The 22741-nt window shown below is 52.0% G+C and overlaps 1 protein-coding gene across 3 annotated transcripts in view; it reads left to right on the forward strand.

The window, feature by feature from the left end:
- The window catches only part of ASIC1 (acid sensing ion channel subunit 1), a 125423-nt gene extending 105291 nt beyond the window's left edge, over positions 1 to 20132 (forward strand). Inside the window, exons 5-14 of one of the 3 annotated variants that reach the window (XM_037884171.2) lie at positions 4736 to 4886; positions 7084 to 7211; positions 8610 to 8760; positions 10654 to 10710; positions 11661 to 11663; positions 11980 to 12133; positions 12420 to 12511; positions 14930 to 15009; positions 15583 to 15687; positions 16797 to 20131. In XM_037884171.2, coding sequence (XP_037740099.1) covers positions 4736 to 4886; positions 7084 to 7211; positions 8610 to 8760; positions 10654 to 10710; positions 11661 to 11663; positions 11980 to 12133; positions 12420 to 12511; positions 14930 to 15009; positions 15583 to 15687; positions 16797 to 16901 — 1026 coding nt within the window. In that variant the 3' untranslated portion in view covers positions 16902 to 20131. Of the gene's footprint in view, positions 1 to 4735; positions 4887 to 7083; positions 7212 to 8609; positions 8761 to 10653; positions 10711 to 11660; positions 11664 to 11979; positions 12134 to 12419; positions 12512 to 14929; positions 15010 to 15582; positions 15688 to 16796 lie in introns of all 3 variants that reach the window. The other 2 variants (XM_007064686.4, XM_007064685.4) reach the window with 2 other exon arrangements.
- Positions 20133 to 22741: the final 2609 nt, after the last annotated feature.

A 22741-nucleotide genomic window follows, 5' to 3' on the forward strand; every position in this document is an offset into this window, starting at 1 on the left:
CTGGAGAAAGCCCTAGCAGCGCCTGTCCTGCACCACTGTGGGGTCTCACAGGTCTTGTCCATGCCTGATTAACTCCCTTCCTTGGAAGCCCCTTAGCTTTGAATTGATCTCAACACATTGCCACTCCTCTTGCTCCCCATCTCTGTTTTGATGGGACCTCTGCTGCCCTTTCTGGAAGCTCCTGGTGACATTAGCTGAAGAATGGTACTGGCTTTGTCTCTGCTTCCTTGCTTCCTGGGGACAGGGCTGGTGGAGGAGGAAAGTCCTGAGTCCCAGGAGTGAAAGAATCCCACCTAGGACGTGACATGAAGGGAGATGGGGAGTGCCCAGCTGCTGAGGAAGAGATGAATGCAATTGTGGTGGGAGGAGGAGAGGAGCTCTGGGGAGATAAATAGGGGTTATGGCAAATGCATACTGAGGAGGGAGCAGAGGGGCACAGGAGCCTCCCATGGGGGCAGGGTCCCCAGGGAATGCCCTGGACAGTGATGTGAGCCCAGATGCTGTTTGAGGTGGGAGCTGTCTGTGATGCTGAAGTGACTGGGACAAAAGCTGACCCACAAAGGCCTGATACTGAGAGGCACTGAATTCCCACTGAAGTTAATAGGGCTCAGGGGCCGAGCGAGACAGTTTAGCCTGGAGACCACCCCGCGTCACTGCTTCCAGGATTTTGAGTGTAGAGACCTCGACCTGCTTAGTCCCATGGCCAAACACACTGGAAAATTCATGCCAAAATTTGGAAATTTATTTATCAGGGTTCACAAGAGAAAAGGTATCAGAACAAGATACAAGTATTTTGGAATCACAACTGAGTGGTTATGCAGAACAAACATAATCAGAACCTATCCAGTCCCATTCTCAGAGAGAGAGATTGGTTAGAATCTCTTTATTTTGTCAGACAATCCTTGGTGGGAAAGAAAGGGCTAGGTCTGCTGTCCAGTTCTGAGTTACGGACTTTCCTTGCTATGACAAAACAAACAGACACGGGGAAAGGGTGCCAGCAGGAACCAAAGTCTCACAGCCCAGGTGGTGGTGGAGAGTTAGCCAGAGATGGGGGAGGTGGCGCTGCCATCTGGGTCCCCCTCTCTGGTCAGGACATCATCGGGTCAGGATGGCAAAGGCCAAAGAGTGTCACGGTCAATGCTGAGGTCCTAGGAGATGGTGAAGATGGTAGCCATAATGGTAAAGGTCCCTCTTGCAGTCCACCCATCTTGCAGCCAGACAGCCAGCTTGATAGTCCCCACAAAGGTTTTTTAAGGACCCCCGAAAGGGAATAATGAGTGGAATAGCCCATCCCCTCATTACTGTGTTCACCAGTTAAACCTAATTTCTGACACACCAATTTTTGTCCATTGATTTCCAGTCCCACACATCTCTTGTTTAGCACATGTGTTTTTAACACAATCCTGGGGCAATCTCAGTTGACCTTTTGGTTTGCACTAGTCCAGTTTGTTGTCTCCTTTTGCACCTTTTCCCATTAATGTTGGATAGCAGCGATGGGACAAGTTTATAACTTTCCCACAGTTGAGCTCACAATTGGGGTAGGATTATCAGGCCCCAGTTATTACAACAGACCCTGAATGGTGCCCCTGCAGTGGGGGTGGGGGAGTCCCTAATCAGTGACCCCATGATAGGGGATGAGTATCCAGGAGGCGTACCTGATTGGTGACCCTGCAGTGGGGGGGGTATGTGAGGGGTAGGTTGGTGACTCTATGATGGGGGGGAATATCCCCAACTGGTGACCCTGCAATGAGGGATAAATCATAGAATCATAGAACAACAGAGTTGGAAGGGACCTCTGGAGGCCATCTAGTCCAACCCCCTGCCCAGAGCAGGACCAATCCCAAATAAATCATCCCAGCCAGGGCTTTGTCAAGCCTGACCTTAAAAACTTCTAAGGAAGGGGATTCCACCACCTCCCTAAGTAACGCATTCCAGTGTTTCACCACCCTCCTAGTGAAAAAGTTTTTCCTAATATCCAACCTAAATCTTCCCCAGTGCAACTTGAGACCATTACTCCTTGTACTGTCATCTGCTATCACTGCGAATAGTCTAGATCCATCCTCTTTAGATTCACCTTTCAGGTAGTTAAAAGCAGCTATCAAATCCCCCCTCATTCTTCTCTTCCGTAGACTAAACAATCCCAGTTCCCTCAGCCTCTCCTCATAAGTCATGTGTTCCAGACCCCTAATCATTTTTGTTGCCCTTCGCTGGACTCTCTCCAATTTATCCACATCCTTCTTGTAGTGTGGGGCCCAAAACTGGACACAGTACTCCAGATGAGGCCTCACCAGTGTCGAATAGAGGGGAACGATCACGTCCCTTGATCTGCTGGCTTTGCCCCTACTTATACACCCCAAAATGCCATTGGCCTTCTTGGCAACAAGGGCACACTGTTGACTCATATCCAGCTTCTCGTCCACTGTCACCCCTAGGTCCTTCTCCGCAGAACTGCTGCCTAGCCATTCGGTCCCTAGTCTGTAGCGGTGCATTGGATTCTTCCGTCCTAAGTGCAGGACTCTGCACTTGTCCTTGTTGAACCTCATCAGATTTCTTTTGGTCCAATCCTCCAATTTGTCTAGGTCCCTCTGTATCCTATCCCTTCCCTCCAGCGTATCTACCACTCCTCCCAGTTTAGTGTCATCCGCAAACTTGCTGAGGGTGCAATCCACACCATCCTCCAGATCATTAATGAAGATATTGAACAAAACCGGCCCCAGGACCAACCCTTGGGGCACTCCGCTAGATACCGGCTGCCAACTAGACATGGAGCCATTGATCACTACCCGTTGAGCCCGACAATCTAGCCAACTTTCTACCCACCTTGTAGTGCATCCATCCAGCCCATACTTCTTTAACTTGCTGACAAGAATACTGTGGGAGACTGTGTCAAAAGCTTTGCTAAAGTCGAGGAATAACACGTCCACTGCTTTCCCTTCATCCACAGAACCAGTTATCTCATCATAGAAGGCAATTAGATTAGTCAGGCATGACTTTCCCTTGGTAAATCCATGCTGATTGTACCTGATCACTTTCCTCTTGTCTAAGTGCTTCAGAATTGATTCCTTGAGGACATGCTCCATGATTTTTCCGGGGACTGAGGTGAGGCTGACCGGCCTGAAGTTCCCAGGATCCTCGTTCTTCCCTTTTTTAAAGATTGGCACTACATTAGCCTTTTTCCAGTCTTCCGGGACTTCCCCCGATCGCCATGAGTTTTCAAAGATAATGGCCAATGGCTCTGCAATCACATCTGCCAACTCCTTTAGCACTCTCGGATGCAACGCATCCGGCCCCATGGACTTGTGCACGTCCAGTTTTTCTAAATAGTCCCGAACCACTTCTTTCTCCACAGAGGGCTGGCCACCTCCTCCCCAAGCTGTGCTGCCCAGTGCAGTAGTCTGGGAGCTGACCTTGTTCGTGAAGACAGAGGCAAAAAAAGCATTGAGTACATTAGCTTTTTCCACATCCTCTGTCACTAGGTTGCCTCCCTCATTCAGTAAGGGGCCCACACTTTCTTTGGCTTTCTTCTTATTGCCAACATACCTGAAGAAACCCTTCTTGTTACTCTTAACATCCCTCGCTAGCTGCAACTCCAGGTGTGATTTAGCCTTCCTGATTTCATTCCTACATGCCCGAGCAATATTTATATACTCATCCCTGGTCATTTGTCCAATCTTCCACTTCTTGTAAGCCTCTTTTTTGTGTTCAAGATCAGCAAGGATTTCACTGTTAAGCCAAGCTGGTCGCCTGCCATATTTACTATTCTTTCTACACATCGGGATGGTTTGTCCCTGTAACCTCAATAAGGATTCTTTAAAATACAGCCAGCAATCCTGGACTCCTTTCCCCCTCATGTTATTCTCCCAGGAGATCTTGCCCGTCAGTTCCCTGAGGGAGTCAAAGTCTGCTTTTCTGAAGTCCAGGGTCCGTATTCTGCTGCTCTCCTTTCTTCCTTGTGTCAGGATCCTGAACTCGACCATCTCATGGTCACTGCCTCCCCGGTTCCCATCCACTTTTGTTTCCCCTACTAATTCTTCCCGGTTTGTGAGCAGCAGCTCAAGAAGAGCTCCGCCCCTAGTTGGTTCCTCCAGCACTTGCACCAGGAAATTGTCCCCTACACTTTCCAAAAACTTCCTGGATTGTCTGTGCACCACTGTATTGCTCTCCCAGCAGATATCAGGATGATTGAAGTCGCCCATGAGAACCAGGGCGTGTGATTTAGTAGCTTCTGCGAGTTGCCGGAAGAAAGCCTCGTCCACCTCATCCCCCTGGTCCGGTGGTCTATAGCAGCCCCTCACCACAACATCACCCTTGTTGCTCACGCTTCTAAACTTAATCCAGAGACTCTCAGGTTTTTCTGCAGTTTCATACTTGAGCTCTGAGTATGCATGGGGGTGGGGCAGTGTCCCCAGTTGGTGACCTTGTGATGGGAGGTGAGTATCCATGGGGGTGGGGCAGTGTCCCTGGTTGGTGACCTTGCAATGGGAGGTGAGGATGCATGGTGGGGGGTGTCTCCAGTTGGTAACCTTACAATGGGAAGTGAACATGCCGGAGGTGGAGGTGTTGAGCTCCAATCAGTGACCCTGTCTTTGTCACTCCCTGATGCACTGACTGGCTGGGCACAAGCCAATGTGTTTGGTCCCCGCAGAGCTGACTTAGCACCAGCCTGGTGGTAGGGTCTAGCATCAGCCCGCCAGCTCTGTGTCTAACTGTGCCCTCCCATCTCTGTCCCCCTCAGGTCTTCACACGCTACGGCAAGTGCTACACATTCAACTCCGGACAGGATGGGAAGCCCCGGCGCATCACCATGAAGGGCGGCACCGGCAATGGCCTGGAGATCATGCTGGACATTCAGCAAGACGAGTACCTGCCTGTCTGGGGGGATTCAGGTAACAGGACCTGTATCCTTGGCCTCCAGCAGCAGCTGCACTAGCTGGAGCAGCTGTGTCTGCAAATCCCTCCCTGCCCCATGCGGAGATGGGCACCTCTGCTTCTACACCCAGAGCACTTTGCCCCAGTCCGATGGTGGGCCATCTCCACTCCCTTGATACCTGCCCATTCAACCTCCTGCCTCTCGGCCAGACCTCACTCTGCTCACGCCTCCCCTTCTGTGTCTCCTGCACAAGCTGTATTTCCATGGCAGCTTTTCATGGCTTGTTGTTCACAGTGCATTGGGGGCCTGGCCTGGTTTGGGAAGCCCAGCTTGGCACAGCAGTGTCCATCTGAAACCTCTGAGCACCACCAGCAATAATAACGCCTGGGGAGGAGGGTCAGACAGGCCTGGAGAAGGGACATGCGCAGTCACTTGCTTGCAGCCGGTTCCCAGGAGGCAGCCATAGCCCCATAAAGGCCCATGCGTTGTCTCCCTGGAGCTGGGCCCTTGCCATGCCCTGTCTCCAGTAGCCCCAACCCCCATGACCCTACCCCAAGGCTCCCATCTTCTCAGGTCCTCCCATTTTTCTTGCTGTCAATCTATTTTTCTCCTCCTTTTTTCTTACCTCAATTATTAGCTATGGCAACTGCCTGCCAGTTTAAATTAAGTAGCACTTGTCTATAAATAGTTCCACCCACTTCCCTGCTGCTCTCCCAGGGCTGTGGAGCGGGAGGGTGGTGGGGAAGAAGAGAGTGGGAACAGAGGGGCTGGGAGGGAGGGAAAGCAGACAGAAGGAAGGAAGGCATGTGGGTGGGAGGGTGGCACATGCAATAAACCCGAGGAGCCGCAGTCCCTACCCCCACTGAGCCTGAAACAACATTGCACTGTATGGTACAGTGAGCAGGGGGGGAAGGGAGAAGCCTGTAGAGCAGGGATGGGGCTGTGGACTAGGGGAGGGGTTATACAGTGGAGAGGGAAGGGGCACAGAATTCTTCCTCAGGACAGACACTGGAGAGATTGTCATGTAGGTGATAGACACACACACAAACACACACACTGCAAAGCTGGGTGGAGGAGAGAGTATGTCTGAGAACAGCCCCAGACCATTCACCCCTTCACACCTTCTCAGCATCCTTCCAGAACAGATAAATTTGTTAGTCTCTAAGGTGCCACAAGTACTCCTTTTCTTTCTTCCAGAACAGTTACACAGGCAGCTGGGCAGGAGGGACTTGCCCAGACAGAAACCCACCTCTGCCATCTGTGTTAGACCCGTGTCAGAACTCCTGGGTTGTGTTCCCAGATCTGAGAGGCAGAGTGTTCTAGAGCCTATAGCAGGAGACTGGGAGTCAGGATGCCTGGGTTCTGTTCTCACCTCTATCATCCTGATTGAGTCACTCCCCCTCTCTGTGGTGTTTCCCCATCTATAAAATGGGATGCATCTGATGAAGTGAGCGGTAGCTCGTGAAAGCTTATGCTCAAATAAATTGGTTAGTCTCTAAGGTGCCACAAGTCCTCCTTTTGTTTTTGCAGATACAGACTAACACGGCTGCTACTCTGAAATCTGTTCATTAATGTTTCCAAGGCAGTTTGAGGTCCCTGTGTGAAAGGCACCAAGAATGGCCCAGTTCTACTCTCACACTGGTGTAAATCAGGAATAACCCCACTGAAGCCAGTGAAGCTAGCTCAGGGTATATCCAACATTAAAAGGGGAATCCTGACTTTGTTCACATGTGCAGGGGTGTAAGAGAGGGCCTGGCTCTGGGCCTGGCTCACCCTGACCTGGGCCTGGTGGCGCCAATCTCACCCGTGCAAAGCGACTGTGAGATGTGACCAAATGAGATCTCTCCCTCACTCACGCCACTGCGTGTGTCACATGCCTGCATTGCACAGATGTAGATGGCAACAAGGTGCCAGCTGTGCGGAGTTGGCCCCTCATCCTTGGAACTTCTGGTGCCCTCTGAGACTGTCCCATGGCTCTGTACTTGTCCAGGCCTGAAAGGGCTCTTCACACTGGCAGGGACAGGGTTAATTCCACACCAAGCTCCATTAAAGACAGGACAACCTCTCTGAAGCTAGGTTAACATATGCCCTGGAGGAGAGCAGAATAGGTGTATCCTGCGGATATGAAATGGGCTCCAGAGAGTTCTCACCCAGGATGCCTGGGTTCTCCAACCCTCTCAGATACTCAGCTCCCACTTTTCTCTTTGTTGCAGATGAGCTCTCGTTTGAAGCTGGGATCAAAGTGCAGATTCACAGCCAGGACGAACCTCCCTTAATTGACCAGCTGGGCTTTGGGGTGGCACCTGGATTCCAGACCTTTGTGTCCTGCCAGGAGCAGCGGGTGAGGGGCAGGGAGAGCACTGGGCTGGGCACTCTGTGCTGGCAGCCCCTGAGCTGCCTCTGCCTGACACAGACAGAGAAGAAATACTAAGCGGGGGGGAAGGGGTGGATGCAGCATTCCAGGAACCTGAAGGGTTAAGGTGGGGATCTGATAGAGGTCTATAAAATCCTGAATGGTGTGGAGAAAGTGAATAAGGAAGTGTTATTTACCCTTTCACATAACACGTGAACCAGGGGTCACCCAATGAAATTAATAGGCAGCAGGTTTACAACAAACAAAAGGAAGTATTTCTTCACACAACACACAGTCAGCCTGTGGAACTCGCTGCCATGGGATGTTGTGAAGGTCAAAACTATAACTGGGTTCAAAAAAGAATTAGATAAGTTCCTGGAGGATAGGTCCATCAATGACAATTATCCAGGATGGTCAGGGACGCAACCCCATGCTTTGTGTCCCTAAGCCTCTGACTGCCAGATGCTGGGACTGAATGACAGGTGATGGATCACCGGATTAATGCCTTTTTCCCTCTAAAGCTTCTGGCATTGGCCACTGTCAGAAGACACGATTCTGGGCCAGATGGACCATAGGTCTGACCCAGTATGGCCGTTCTTATGTCACTGCACTTCTTGACAATTATAACAAACAATCATGAGCCAAATCAGGTGGGAGGAAGAATTTAATCAGAAAAGCATGAAGGATAATTGGGAATTGTTTAACAGCACTTCCACTAGATGTCCCAAAAGCCACCATCCCACACTCAAGGAATAAGGCTGTATTGTTAAAAAAAGACCTGGTTTAGAGGGGAAGCAAAGCCAGCTATGAAAAAATTAAAAATAATATATAACAAAGGGGCAGTTGATATTAATATAAATCAGATGCTAGAAATTGTAGAAAATTGATAAGGAAAGCAAAGGGACACAAGGAGAAAACGGTGGCCAGCAGAGTTAAGGAAAATAAGGAGTTTTTTAAATATATTAGGAACAAAAAGAATCCTAACAATGGTATTGGTCCATTATTAGATGGAAATGGTAGAATTATCAATAATAATGCAGAAAAGACAGAAGCGTTCAATTAATGTTTCTGTTCTGTATTTGGGGAAAAAACATGAAATAATCATATCAGATGATAACATTCTTTCCATTCCACTGATATCTCAGGAGGATGTTAAACAGCAGCTACTAAAATTAGACATTTTAAAATCAGTAGAATGGGGAAAGTGAGCCTGACACAGGGGCTTGTGGGCCTAGTTAATCGATACTCTGAGATTCTCAGCTTGCTCCTATGGTGGCCTGATCAGTGCCTGGTCCACCTTGGTGCTCAACAAGAGCCTTCTGGGAGCATTCCCTGGGGAGAGAAGGGGTGGGGCTCCTGTTCTCATTCTTCCCTGCTCTGCCCCAGCTGATCTACCTTCCCCCGCCCTGGGGTAACTGCCAATCCATAACCAGAGACTCTGAGTTCTACGACACCTACAGCATCGCGGCCTGTCGCATTGACTGTGAGACCCGCTACCTGGTGGAGAACTGCAACTGCCGCATGGTGCACATGCGAGGTGAGCCCAAATGGGGACAGGGACAGGCCCAAACCAGCCCCGGGTAGGACACTCCCTGTGCAGCTCAGAGCATCTCCCTGCCACCCCAGATCAGAAACTCATCTAGCCCAGTATCCCCCCAGTGCCTCCCTGCCACCCCAGATCAAACCAATGGACCCACCTAGCCTAGTATCCCCCACACTGCCTCCCTGCCCCAGATCTGACCAATGGGCCACTTAGCCCGGTAACCCTCCACTTCATTGTTGCCGTGGATCAGCCCAATGGTTCATTTCAACAGGTATCCGTCTGCCACACACTGCTAGTAGATCTAGTCCATTATCTTGCTTCTTGTACCAGAGCCGACCAGTGACCCATCTAGTCCAGTGCCCCCCTCTCTCTCTCCTTGCTCCAGGATTCCTGCCTCAAGAGGACACTGCTCTGTCTTGTTCCATGTCCTGCTTTGGGGCAAACAATACCTGAAGATGAACAGCACCTTACAGTGCATGAGCTGAGACCCACTGCTGTCAGAGCACAGCCTTTGCAGTTAATGCAGCTCTGGCCTGAGTCTGCTGCAGCCCCCTCCCCTAAATCCCAGCTATTCTGGCACTTCCAGCACAGCTCTGTGGCTCCAGGATGGATTCCAATTTAATCCCTCAAATTCCTCTCAATTCTCAGCCTATCAAGAAACATATCCAGGCAGTGCGGGAGCCAGAATACCATGGGAGATGGGCTTGCTCAGGCAGACACGTGGGCTCTGGCAGTGGAGTTGGGGGTTAAACTTACTCTGGGGTGTGCAAGCAGGTAATGCTGTGTCCCCAGAGTGCCCCTGAAGGTACCTCCCCAGTGCGTTTGGAGGTCTCCATGGAGGGTGCTGGCTCTGGAGCAGGCTGCCCACAGACCCCTCACTAAGCCCATCTCTGAAGATCAGACCAGACAGTGCTGATCAGCATTTGAATGGCAGCTACTGCAGTACCAAGATTGGGGTAGGCCCAGTATTTGTCTAAGATCCAAGGCTGGCTTGAAGGAAATAAATAAGGCAGCATAAATCCCGAGGCAGGCATGTGCTGCTGCAGGCAGGTGGGGAGACCAGGCAGCAGTCCCCCCGGGGGCTGCGGATTGAACCTTCTACTTTGTTCACCCACAAAGAGCTGGGAACCACTTCCCCTCTCATGGAACCAGCCCTTTATTCCAAGGGCTTTAGCACTGATGGGACTAGTCACTTGCAAACAGGCCATAGCAAGTAAGGTGTGTTCCACAGATCCTTGGAAATTAACATACGGAATCACAGACCCTACATTATTCTGGCTGATTGCTTAACCTGGGGTGGGGATTCTGTACACAGTCGAGGTGAGGTGTTAAAGTCAAGACTCTCTGTATGCTCAGGATGCTGATGGTACAGGGAGGGTTTTGAGATTGTTGGGAGGTCTCCTGGTCCACGGGGGCGGGGGGAAGAGTGCAGGCTAGGAAACAACACACAGATTCAAGGAGCAGCAAAATAACTATGCAGGCTGCCACACAGGATAAGATTGCTTGTCTAGCTGTTCCTGTACCCCTCTCCTCCACACCCATGCTGGACCAGACCAATGGCTCATCTAGCTCACTATCCTCCCTCCACAGCCCCCCTCCCATATCAAATCAGACCAATGGCCTCTGTAGTCCAGTATCTCCCCCTCCACGGCTGGATCAGATCAATGGCCTGTGTAGTCCAGTATCTCCCCCTCCTCGGCTGGATCAGATCAATGGCCCGTGTAGTCCAGTATCTCCCCCTCCTTGGCTGGATCAGACCAATGGCCTGTGTAGTCTGATGTCATCCACCCACTCCCCCACACACACCCACTGGATCAACCTCTTCACCTTAAATCCAGCCCCAGCACAGAGATTCAACTGAAACTTTGCTCTTCTGTCTCCCTGCAGGCGATGCCCCCTATTGCACCCCCGAGCAGTACAAGGAGTGCGCGGACCCAGCCTTAGGTGAGACTGCCTTGCCCCCTCTCCCTTTTGAAGGTTTGGCCACTAGCCCAAAGCGGAGCATTTGGGCCTGCTCCATTCCAGGAGGACAGGGTTCTTGCTGTGCCATGCATATCAAGGGGCAAGGAGAGCACCCAGCAGCAGTGGGGTGTGTGAAGGAAGGCCCCCATCCCTACCGTAACTCATACCTCATTCCAGTTTCTAATGGGGAGCCAGCAACCCCATGCAGGTCCCCTAGACATCAGGAAGGGGTGTAGCACGAAGGGACTCTATCCATCTCTGAATCAGGCCCTTCAGTCCATCTAGGCGTGCATTTCCTTCTGCCTCTGGGGTCCAGCACCACACCTGCTACTACAGAAGCTCAGAGTCATGGTCCCGTCAGGCTCTCTATGCATGGATGGAGCAATCTCTCCAGGGTGCAACCAGTTTTTTAAGCCCTAAAGGATGAAGATGACTCTGGCTATGTCTGAGACACCTCCATGGTCTTCACCCTGATGGTATCTGTGCTCCTGTGACCATCACTAGCAGCTGTCTTCAGGGTTGAACTCTGGCCATTCACTGCTAAAAGCACAAGCTTTTACTGCTTGAACTTAGGGAGTAGCTCCATTAGCTGGCAGCTGCAGTAGACCCTTATTCTCATATGTGGACCACCCACTAAAGGAGAAAGACCCACACTCTGATACCGTGGTTTACACTTCTCTTGCACACCTGTCAAGGACCCTACTGCCACATCAGACTTGGCCACGCGGCCTTGCCAATGGCTGGCAGTGATGGTGACTTGGTTGTAGCAGACTGTGTCCCCCATTTACATTCATCCTTTAGACTCCAAAGACTCTTCTGTAACGTGACTGCGGGTGCCATATTTCTCACCTCTCTCTTCCCCTGTCCCTCCCTCTGATCCCTGCACTGATTGCCCTGCCCCCTTCATTTGTTTCTATTTGCATCGTTTTCAGATGGTGATTTTCTTTCTCCTTCTTTCATTTGGCTCTGGTAGTGCCTTGTGTTTGTTTTGTTGCCATTGACCTCCCGAGAGCCTTAGCTAGGACAGGGGAATGGCTTACAAGTGGGAACTGGGAGGAGAGGGTCCTAGAAATCTTCCGGAAATTGTCCCCCTCTTTCTTCTCCTGTTCAGTGGCTTGAGGGGCACTTTCCAGGGCAGTTTTGAAGTTTGAGGAATGTCGAGAGGCCCCTTTAGAGTATGATTTGCTATTGTTTTATTTTGTTCTCTCTCTCCGTTCCCCTCCTTTCCGCTCACCTCCCTCCTCCCCCCAGATTTCCTGCTGGAGAAGGACAACGATTACTGCGTCTGTGAGATGCCCTGCAACGTCACCCGCTTTGGCAAGGAGTTGTCCATGGTGAAAATCCCCAGCAAGGCCTCAGCCAAGTACCTGGCCAAGAAACACAACAAGTCGGAGCAGTACATTGGGTAACTGGGGAGGAGGCTTGCACCGCAGACCTGGGGGCAGAGCCGATGGAGCCAGGACACTGCACATATTGCCAGTGCCACACGAGTTTCATTCCCCATTGTCCCCCTAGGCACCTGTCCAGTCTCCACATCTATGGGACGCCAGGTGCCGGTTCTTAATGCCTAGTCTCCTTTCCCTGGTCTCATGGCTTCCTGCTGGTTTCGTCCATGCTGGATGTGCTTCAGAGACTCCAGGCTGTCACACAGAGCCAGCCCCATCCAGTGACACTCCCTTCCTCTCTTGCAGGGAGAACTTCCTAGTGCTGGATATCTTCTTTGAAGCCCTGAACTATGAGACAATTGAGCAGAAGAAGGCCTACGAGGTGGCTGGCTTGCTAGGTGAGCCATGTTTCCCCTCCATACTCAGGGGCAGGTAGGGAGCCCGGCCTTGTGGTCACTGCTGAGCAATGCTAGCTGAGTGCTTGTGGTAGGGGTCCATTCAGCTCCAATGACTCCCCCTACACTAAGCCCCGGATGCCTCCTGTCACCTCCAGTGAGCTGTGGCTCTCCCTTCCACCTGTCGGTGATGCTGGAGGTAAGCTGAAGCAGGGAGGGCAGTCAGAGACCGTGGCTCTGCGGCAGCCCAGTGGGCATGAGCTGTGGAGTCCCCTGGGAGAGCAGGGCCTTTGGTGCTGAGTGCAGGGGAGAGGTGGGGCAGATGGTAATTCCATGGCTCTAAGGCCAGGCACATGGTGATGTGTGCTGCGGGAGGCTGAGAGACACTGCACATCTGAGTGCAGTAGCTGAGTCCTGATCCCACTGCTGTGAATTGCAAAACTCCCACTGGCTTCTGTGGGACCAGGATGAGCCTCAGTGGGGGGTTGGTGGGAGCTGTTCTTACACGAGGCTACTGCTTCTCCTGCTGCCCCCTTGGGGACAGAGCCTGCTGTGAGTGGCACTGGGGTAAATCTGATGTACCTGGCCCAGAACATCATATGGGATGACGGGGAGCATGATCGCCCCCAGCTCAGATGGCTGTGTGCCCACCTTCAGCACGGAACTCACCCCCTCGCACACCTCACCTCTGAGCCTAGACCATGGCTGCTGGCTCAGCTCAGCGATTTGCCTCCCATCCCACCCCAGGCAGATGGGGGACCGTGTGGTCCGTGTCTGGCAGGTGAACCAGATTTCAGTGAGCGGGAAGTAGCATTATCTGTACCTGTCCTTCCCCAAAGTTCCCGTCCTGATCTGTTTTCTCTGCAGCAGACTCCTTCCTGCAGACCCAAGTGCAGATGTTTAAGGGCTTTTTGAATAAACCAATTAGAAAATAGTAATGGCTCCATTTAATGAGCAGATGTCATCTCAGTGCAGAGCCACTGTGGTTTGGTCTCTAGCCGGCTGAGGGAGTAGGGCTCATGAAGTGCAGAAATTATATAGGATCCCTGGGTGCAAGTGCACTGGTGTGAGGTCCCAATTGACAGGCCCTTGTAGGGCAGGTGGGTGAGCCAATGAGAGAAGCTTATCAAGCTCAGGGCAGAGAGGTGAGCCAATGAGAGATTGGTTTATAAGGTTATATGGCAGGCAGGTGAGCCAATAAGGGTAGCTTAGAAAGGTCAACGTTGCCTCAGGGCTGACTGGGGAATGGAAATACCCCTGGAAGTGGGTGGGGGCCCCATTCCATGAGGCAGATCACTGTCCAAAACTACCCCCCACATACAGACACACACACACCTTATCCCTCCTGACTTGGCTCTTCTGAGGCTTTCTCCTTCAGAACCTCCCTGCCCCAGCTCTCCCTTGCGTTAGAGAAGCTCTTGGGCCTCGGTACTCCAAAGATGGAGCAGATCCCACTTGGTCTAGCTGCTGGTATGAGTCAGTGGAGCAGCTCTGCATACCTATGCAGGGCCCTAGAGCCTGACAGCCAGTCCCAGCCCCTTCATGAGAGGCTAAGAAGAGTCAGGGCTCAATTCCTAGAGTCAATGGGAGCTGTTAGTATTTGGCCTCTCGGAGTAGCCATCCGCAAGGGCCGGGGGCTTTGCTGGCTCCATACGGAGGGGTGTTTATTGGGGACACAGAGCCAAAACCTGTACCCCAGAACCCTGGTGCTTTGGGGAAATCCTGGCATGGCTGCAGGCTCCATGGCTCCTTGGCCTCATCCCTGGGTCTTCCTAGTGAATCTCACATTGGAGCGCAGAGCCCTGGCCACTGGTGAGTCCATTCATTGCAGAGCGGAAGGACTTGCTACCCTACTTCCAGTGAGCAGAGGGTGCAGAACCCATGCCCTGAGCCCATGTGGAGGGTCACTGAGCTCGTAGGTTCACCAGTCCAGCAGATCAGAGCTCACCAAACTGCAGCCTGGAGTCAGGACCAAGGATCCCCAGACGCCTCCGGTTTTGGTTTGCCGAGGGGCAGGGGGTGTTCGTGTCACAGGCTCATCGGACACCACTAGAGTGAACTCCGGGGGGGAGAGATCCAGCCTCTCACTACAAGTGAAAAGAAAAGGAGTACTTGTGGCACCTTAGAGACTAACAAATTTATTTGAGCATTTATTGAGCCTCTAAGGTGCCACAAGTACTCCTTTTCTTTTTGCGGATACAGACTAACACGGCTGCTACTCTGAAACCTGTCACTACAAGTGGATGAGCTGCTATGGCAGATGCAGCTGCTGCCTTCTCCTTTCCCTCCCTCCCTCCCTCTGTCTTGTCTCCATTCCTCAGCTGTCCTGTCCTACACTATATAACTGAGCCCCTGAGTGGCTGAGGGGCCACCCACTCTCAGCCAGCCCGCCCTGACTGCTCTCATCCCTCTCGTCTCCAGGCGACATTGGTGGGCAGATGGGGCTGTTCATTGGGGCCAGCATCCTGACCGTGCTGGAGCTGTTCGATTATGCCTATGAGGTGAGTGAAGGAGGGATCACCAGGAACCCCACTCTGCTGTGGGGGTTGAGAACCATCCCCCATGATGCACCAAGATGCTCCCCTAAGGTCAATCCTCGTCACACTGCTTCCCCCACAGCTCCTTCCTCACATTCATCTCTGCATGTCACTTCACTGCCTACTCCCTGCGTGGTCTCGCCCGCCAGCCCCCCTCTGTCCTCCCAGTCCCTTCCCACTCAGCATGAAAGCTCCCCCTAGGCTGGTGCCAGCCTCGCACGCCTCCTGCCAATCCCCTGGGACCCAAATCCCTGCTGCCCATGGGAACTGTGAGCCTCTTCGTATGTTGTGGGTGAGTTTCTGATCTCAGATACCCTGCAGCCAGTCCAGAATGGGGAGTCACTCTGGATTTACCTTGCTATGGCTGGGAGCAGGATCTGGCCTGTGCTGTTTCCACTAGCCCCTCATCATGTGACTTACCTCAGCACTGCCCCCCTGTAACTGGTGCCCCTGATGTGCCCCCGGCTCCTCAGCGCGCAGGGTGCTTTGGGTCACCATGAGGGGGCCATGCCACCAAGGAGCTGCTTTCACTTTCAGGTCATAAAGTACAAGCTGTGTCGCCGCGCCAAGTGCCAAAAGAATCACAAAAGGAACAACACAGACAAGGGCGTCACCCTGAGCATGGATGATGTGAAACGCCATGTAAGTGCCTGAACCTGCCCTTCTCTTCGTGGCATGGGCCACAGCTCAGTTAGACTCCCCGACATCTCCACTGACCCCTATGTTGGGGGAGCGGCAGCACGCTGCCCTGCAGTGCCCCCCAAGCTGCTCAGCGAGCCCGCTGGGGCTGGGGGTTCTATAGGAGATTGCTGAGTGCTTGTGAGACAGGCAGATCCATATCACAGGCCAGCGCCTGCTGTAGGGTAGCCAGGTGCTATGCAAGGTCCTCATACATAGGGCATGCATCTCAGTCCTTCCCTTTAGCACCCTTGTCCTGGTCTCTTCCTGCTCCTTCACCTCTGAACTAGCAAGGAGGGCTAAGAGAGGACTGCCTGCCTTGAAGGCCAAAGTTAGAAACCCCCAAAGCCTGTAGGCTGCTCAGAAAGTGGCTCATGGGAATGACCTTTGTGCTGTGGGGATTGCTGGGGAGCAACCTGCAGTGAAAGGACATGGCTGGGATCAACAGCAGGGCACTGAGCATGCCAGCTTGGGGCCTCATGCTCCAGTGCCCAGTACCCCTGTCCTCTGGGACTGCCTGGAGTGATAGCTGGCAGCCTTTGGAGAGGGAGAGGATAGAAAACCGCCCAGGTCTTGCTAGTGTGCTAGTCACCATGGTATTTAGGCACCGGAGTTCAGTGCCGACTGGCTTGCTGAAGATAGCTGACAACTGTGGTTCTCTTGGCGCCATGACCCAAGCCAGAATGTTCGGACCCAGATGCACAGATCCCCCAAGCTCAGGGGCATTGGGCCTAGGGAGCTGGTTCACTCATTACAGAAGAGCCACAAATCTTGCAGCCCATCTCTAAACAGGGTCTTTGTTCATGGGAGGTGGCATCACTCAGCCAGGTATATGGAGATCTCCTGTGCTCTGGAGCTCCCTGGGCAAGGGCACTAAGTGTTTCTGGGGCATCCCCTGAGCTGCTGGGCTCCCCAAATGCTGCCAGAGCCTCTGGTCTCTGTGATTACTAGAGGGCTGGACTCTTGCCTCTATCAAGGCATTGCATGATGCTGTCGCTGTAACATCTGCTCTTCTCCCTGTGCTCGGGACCATCCACACTTAACTCTCCTTCCCTCATCTCCCTTGCCCCCAGAATCCCTGCGAGAGCCTAAGGGGCCACCCAGCCGGGATGACGTATGCAGCCAACATCCTACCTCACCACCCGGCCCGGGGCACGTTTGAGGACTTCACCTGCTAACTGACGTCTGGATGTACAACGTACACTACCAAAGCCCTCCGGAGAGCGGCCCCTGTCCCTGGGGGGCATCCGTGGAGGGGACACACCTAGGGGCCCTTGCTCCTCGCCACAGTGGGACATTAACAAGAGTGATGGCCTCAGGTTTAGGGCCAGGTGGCAGGTGGTTGGGTTGGTTTCTGACCCTGGATACAGACTCAGCGCCAGCTGCTCCCTCACCCCCCCATAGTTTAGAGACTCTTGGACGTTCCGGTCCCAGCCCCCCCCCCGACCCCCGCCACACACACAGAGTACTGACTCTGCAGCCTGTGTAGGAGCTACACATGGACCGGGCCGGGCCACAGGACCTGGCCCGCTCCTCCTTGGCTCCTCAATTTGTTTCTAACTAAAAAGAGAAAGGAGCCCAGAAGAATCAGCCCTTCGGCGGCAGTCACGTTGGGGGAAGTAATCCCTCTCCCATGTTCCACATTCCTGTCCATTTACCTGGTTTCCATGTCTATCCCACATCCACGCATCACACTGGAGAGAGCCTTGGTGGGGGGAGGGTTATGAGCGAGCACGAGGAGGCCTGGTCCCTGCACTCAGCTCGAGCCAGCTCTCCACAGAGCAGGGGAATCTGTTAGTACTGAAGCATCACCTCCACGAAGGTGGGAGCTTCCGATGCCTGTCCTCTGAGCCAGGGCCCCCACTGCTATGGCAGCATGTTTGCTGGGCCCCTCTTTCAGCATTTCACCTCCAGTGTGGATGGGAGAGGCTGATGGTGAGAGCTGGATCCCAGAAGCTTCCACTGTGTGTCCCATGTGCACCGCAGCCGATTCAGCAGCCACAGTCTTGCTCTGAACTTAGTCCCCTGCCCCTGGCACTGAGTCTCTGAGCATGATGGTGCCTGGGAGCCTTCCCTGGCTGTTGGTTCAGCTCGAGGGCAGATGCCCCCAGGTCTCCCCTGCTCCTGTCCCCTCCAACATGACAGCGGTTGATGCTGTGTGGACTGAGCTGGAGTAATGATAGCCCCATCTGTGAGCTAGCACAGCCTTCTTCCTCCCTTCACCATCACCCTCTTCCACATGCCGCACCCCCAGAGAAGTCTCCTGCCCAAACTCTGATATCTGGAACCTACACAATCCAGAGGCATCCAGAGAGGCCCCTCTGTGTTGACAGTGCCAAAGACTGTAACTTGGGGTGGGAGAGAGGAATGAGGCCCGTACAGTAGCCATGCTGCAGGGTCAAGGAGGACTTTCCAAAAACCCTAAGAGGCTTCAGCCTCCTTTTCCCCTAAGACAGAAGCCTCATAGCTAATGGGGCACATAAAGGGAAGAATCCCCCTCAGGCCTATAAGCCCCTGCTGTTGCATAGTCCTTGCCAGATAAGCTTGCCAAGCCAGGCAGCTGGGGATGGATGTGCTATGGGGAGCACTAGGGTCAGCATAACAGGCAAAGAAAATACTGATGGATGAAGCTCACACTCATCGTGCTGCCATTTCCCATGCAGGTGGGATCAGCCAGGAAGGGGAGCCTGCCCGGGACAGCCCACACTCCAGAGCTGCACTATGGATAGTCCGACACAGGGTTTGGGGGCGGGGAGCCATGCCTCCCTAAAAGGCACCTATCCAGCTTTCCCAGGCCGGTCACATGTCCTCTAGGCAGGTGCTGTCCCAGGAAATGTAGGGCTTTGCATTCCCGTCTGCCATGGAGTCACCCGGAAGCCAGGCATCCTCAGAAAAAGCCTGACACGAGGGAAGCCTGTGGCTCAGAGCTGGCTGGGGAAGCTGGTGCCCATGGGCTGAGCTAACTTCCCACGGAAGGAGGCTTCCAGCAGGACAGATCCTGTCCACACGACCCTGCTTGTGCCCTCAGCTCTGCCATGGTCAGCTGAGCCAAGCCCTCCACCAAGCAGAACCCTCTGGGGACTCACAGACACCCACCCTTCAGAAATGACCCACAGACACTCCCCCTCCCCACAACCTCTCCAGATGAAATTCCCAAATCACCGGCAGCTTCTGAAAATGGCAGGCCCTGAGCTCGGTTTTTCAGCCATGCCTGTCGTTCACAGCCACCTTTGGCCCTTTGTGTCTCAGAGTCTCTGCTACTGTGTGGGCAGAGCCAGCCCAGTCATGGCCCCTCCATGGGACTCTGGTACATAGAGGAGAGGAACTGTGAGGTCAGTTTGACTTAAGAACATAAGAATGTCCGTACTGGGTCAGACCAAAGGTCCATCCAGCCCAGTATCTTGTCTTCTGACAGTGGCCAATGCCAGGTGCCTCAGAGGAAGTGAACCTAACAGGTAATGATCTAGTGATCTCTCTCCTGCCATCCATCTCCACCCTCTGACAAACAGAGGCTAGGGACACCATTCCTTACCCATCCTGGCTAATAGCCATTAATGGACTTAACCTCCATGAATTTATCCAGACTTGTGTGTAACAAACCCAACCCCCTCTGCAGCCAGGCCAGGGACTCAAGAGCCGGACCTTGCCTGGGCTGCCTCCATCCTTTTGTTCCACTGTCAGAGCCAGCCCCAGAATTCTTGCATCTACCCTGTGCCCTCCACCAAGTGACAGCTCTGCAGGGATGAAGTGCTACTTAGCTTTAAGAGCTTTTGCAATGTCATTTTTATTATTTTTCTAATCTTTTTTTACTTTATGATTGTTATTATTTTACTTCCTGACCAAAATTAGGAACCGGGGTCAGGCCTTTGTATCTAGCACTCGCCCAAAGACAAACGGGTCAGCCACGTCCATACATTGTCTTATGGCTCCTTTGTGCAGTTTCATTCCTTTTCTTTCTTTCTTATTTTCACTCTCACGCTCTAAAGCTTTTAAAGATGGGGCTTGGATTTGGATTTGACCTTGATGCTCACCCGTTGAAACTTATCACTTTTTATTTGTCTGTTTTTACTATATCATCCTCATTTTATATTTCTTATATATAATATATAATATATATTACTATATATATATGTGTGTGTACATATATATATATATATATCTGTATGCGGCATATCAGTGTAGATACCCATCCAGTAGCATTTAGGCCTTGATATTGTGCCATTTTTCTGTTACCGATCTCTGAATGCCTTCAAGTGTATAAAGTGTTGAATTATCTCTGGTATCTGTACTATGTACACACATTTTCATAGGAAGCACAATAAGGTGACAAATGCATTGTATATCAATATCTCCTACTCTTAATGATATAAAGGATACTATAAATGGATGAGATAAAGGATAGAGACTGAGCCTGTTTCTCCACAGCTGGGCTGCAGGACTCTATGCTTGTGGGTGGGAAATCAGAAGCACCCCAGGCAGCTGCTCCCTCCCCACATGGCTCATGTTGTGCATCTCAAACTGAGGACCAAAGAGGAGACCTGCTGCAGAACAAAGCGTTTGCCTTGAATTGGAATGACTTAAGTACATACTTACCTTCAGCTGTGTGAGAGAGTCCCATTGACTGCAATGCTTAAAGTTAAACGTGCTTAAGAGCTTTCCTGAGCTGAAGCCTCTAGAAGGGAGGCTTTAAATGTTGTTTCAGAGTGGCAGCCGTGTTAGTCTGTATCCGCAAAAAGAAAAGGAGACTTTGTTAGTCTCTAAGATGCCACAAGTCCTCCTTTTCTTTAAATGCTGTGAGATTAAAGGAACAAGGAGGCCCGATCCTGCTCTGTCCTGGGGCCAGTCTCCATTCATAGAATCATAGAATCATAGAATATCAGGGTTGGAAGGGACCTCAGAAGGTCATCTAGTCCAACCCCCTGCTCGAAGCAGGACCAAGTCCCAGTTAAATCATCCCAGCCAGGGCTTTGTCAAGCCTGACCTTAAAAACCTCTAAGGAAGGAGATTCTACCACCTCCCTAGGTAACGCATTCCAGTGTTTCACCACCCTCTTCGTGAAAAAGTTTTTCCTAATATCCAATCTAAACCTCCTACACTGCAACTTGAGACCATTACTCCTCGTTCTGTCATCTGCTACCATTGAGAACAGTCTAGAGCCATCCTCTTTGGAACCCCCTTTCAGGTAGTTGAAAGCAGCTATCAAATCCCCCTTCATTCTTCTCTTCTGTAGACTAAACAATCCCAGCTCCCTCAGCCTCTCCTCATAAGTCGTGTGTTCTAGACCCCTAATCATTTTTGTTGCCCTTCGCTGGACTCTCTCCAATTTTTCCACATCCTTCTTGTAGTGTGGGGCCCAAAACTGGACACAGTACTCCAGATGAGGCCTCACCAATGTCGAATAGAGGGGAACGATCATGTCCCTCGATCTGCTCGCTATGCCCCTACTTATACATCCCAAAATGCCATTGGCCTTTTTGGCAACAAGGGCACACTGCTGACTCATATCCAGCTTGTCGTCCACTGTCACCCCTAGGTCCTTTTCCGCAGAACTGCTGCCTAGCCATTCGGTCCCTAGTCTGTAGCGGTGCATTGGATTCTTCCGTCCTAAGTGCAGGACCCTGCACTTATCCTTATTGAACATCATCAGATTTCTTTTGGCCCAATCCTCCAATTTGTCTAGGTCCTTCTGTATCCTATCCCTCCCCTCCAGCGTATCTACCACTCCTCCCAGTTTAGTATCATCCGCATTGATTACTATTGTTCTGTGTCGGACACATAGCATCACCAGGCAGGAAGGTCACCTGAGCAGTCCCATTCCAACGGGCTCTTTTCATCTTTCTCAGGATTTCACCTCTGCAAACTGATGTGGAAAGTTTGAGCAAAAGCAGAAGAGCCATTTTCCAAAGAGTCTGGGGAAAAATACACTGTTGCTCCTACTTTGTTGAATGTGTGATCTCTAACCTTTCACAGCTGTAGCACCTCAGTGGTTCAGGGCAGAAACCTGAAATTCAGCAGAGACAAGGCCAGACTTATCCCTCTCAGGGGCCTGGTGAGAACCTGTTTAATTTGGCTGTATCAGGAACAATTGGCTGTCTAACACCATAATGCAGGGCAGGATCCAGTCCCTGAGGGAGACTTGAGCAACACATGCCGGTGACAGGTTTCAGAGTAGCAGCCGTGTTAGTCTGTATTCACAAAAAGAAAAGGAGTACTTGTGGCACCTTAGAGACTAACCAATTTATTTGAGCATAAGCTTTCGTGAGCTACAGCTCACTTCATCGGATGCATCGGATTCATCGGCTGGTGATGTGCTGGGGACAGTGTAGAAAGGCCAGACTCACTCCCCTCGCTCAGATTGGGCTTCATAGGAACAGCAGGGGCTGTCGGTAGAATGAATGTCAGTGCATGTCAGCTGCAGTCATGACTGCCTCCCAGACTGCTCTTTTGGGGCCAGAGGCGGCGCTGCACTGCCAGTGGGTGGGGGTGAGGAGGGATGTCTTTGAATAGGAACAGAATAGTTAGTAGTGTAAGCCACATGCCCCATGGGGAATTAGTGAACCTAATTTAACCAGCCATTAAGCAAAGTCTGGCTGGGACTCTAAGACTTCTGCAGAGCTATGGGGACTGCACTGGTGTGGCCACTGCACACTGGCGCTGTCCATGAGTGTCAGTGTGGTTTGCTACAGGCAACAGTGCATACTGTGTGACAGCATTCACTGGCACTGAATGTGGCTTCAGGCCTATGAAGGGATGTGCACCCCACAGGAGCCCTGATAGGGCAACAAGGGCCCCAGAAGCCAGACAGGTTACCTGGCATCTCCAGCAAGGAGGCGGACCTGGGTTAATTACAAATGAAGCCCAACTGTGGAAAGGCGAGGGCAGTGCTATAAAGCCAGAAGGGGATGTTAGGGGAAGGAGTCTGCCATCACTCTCTGGAATGAGGGCGCTTGTTAGGGACAAGCAGGAAGTCTAGGGAGCGAGTAAGCCCTGAGATCCTGCCCTGGAGTAAGAGTCTAGC

The sequence above is a fragment of the Chelonia mydas genome, chromosome 20 (genome assembly GCF_015237465.2).
Source record: "Chelonia mydas isolate rCheMyd1 chromosome 20, rCheMyd1.pri.v2, whole genome shotgun sequence".
NCBI lineage: Eukaryota > Metazoa > Chordata > Testudines > Cheloniidae > Chelonia > Chelonia mydas.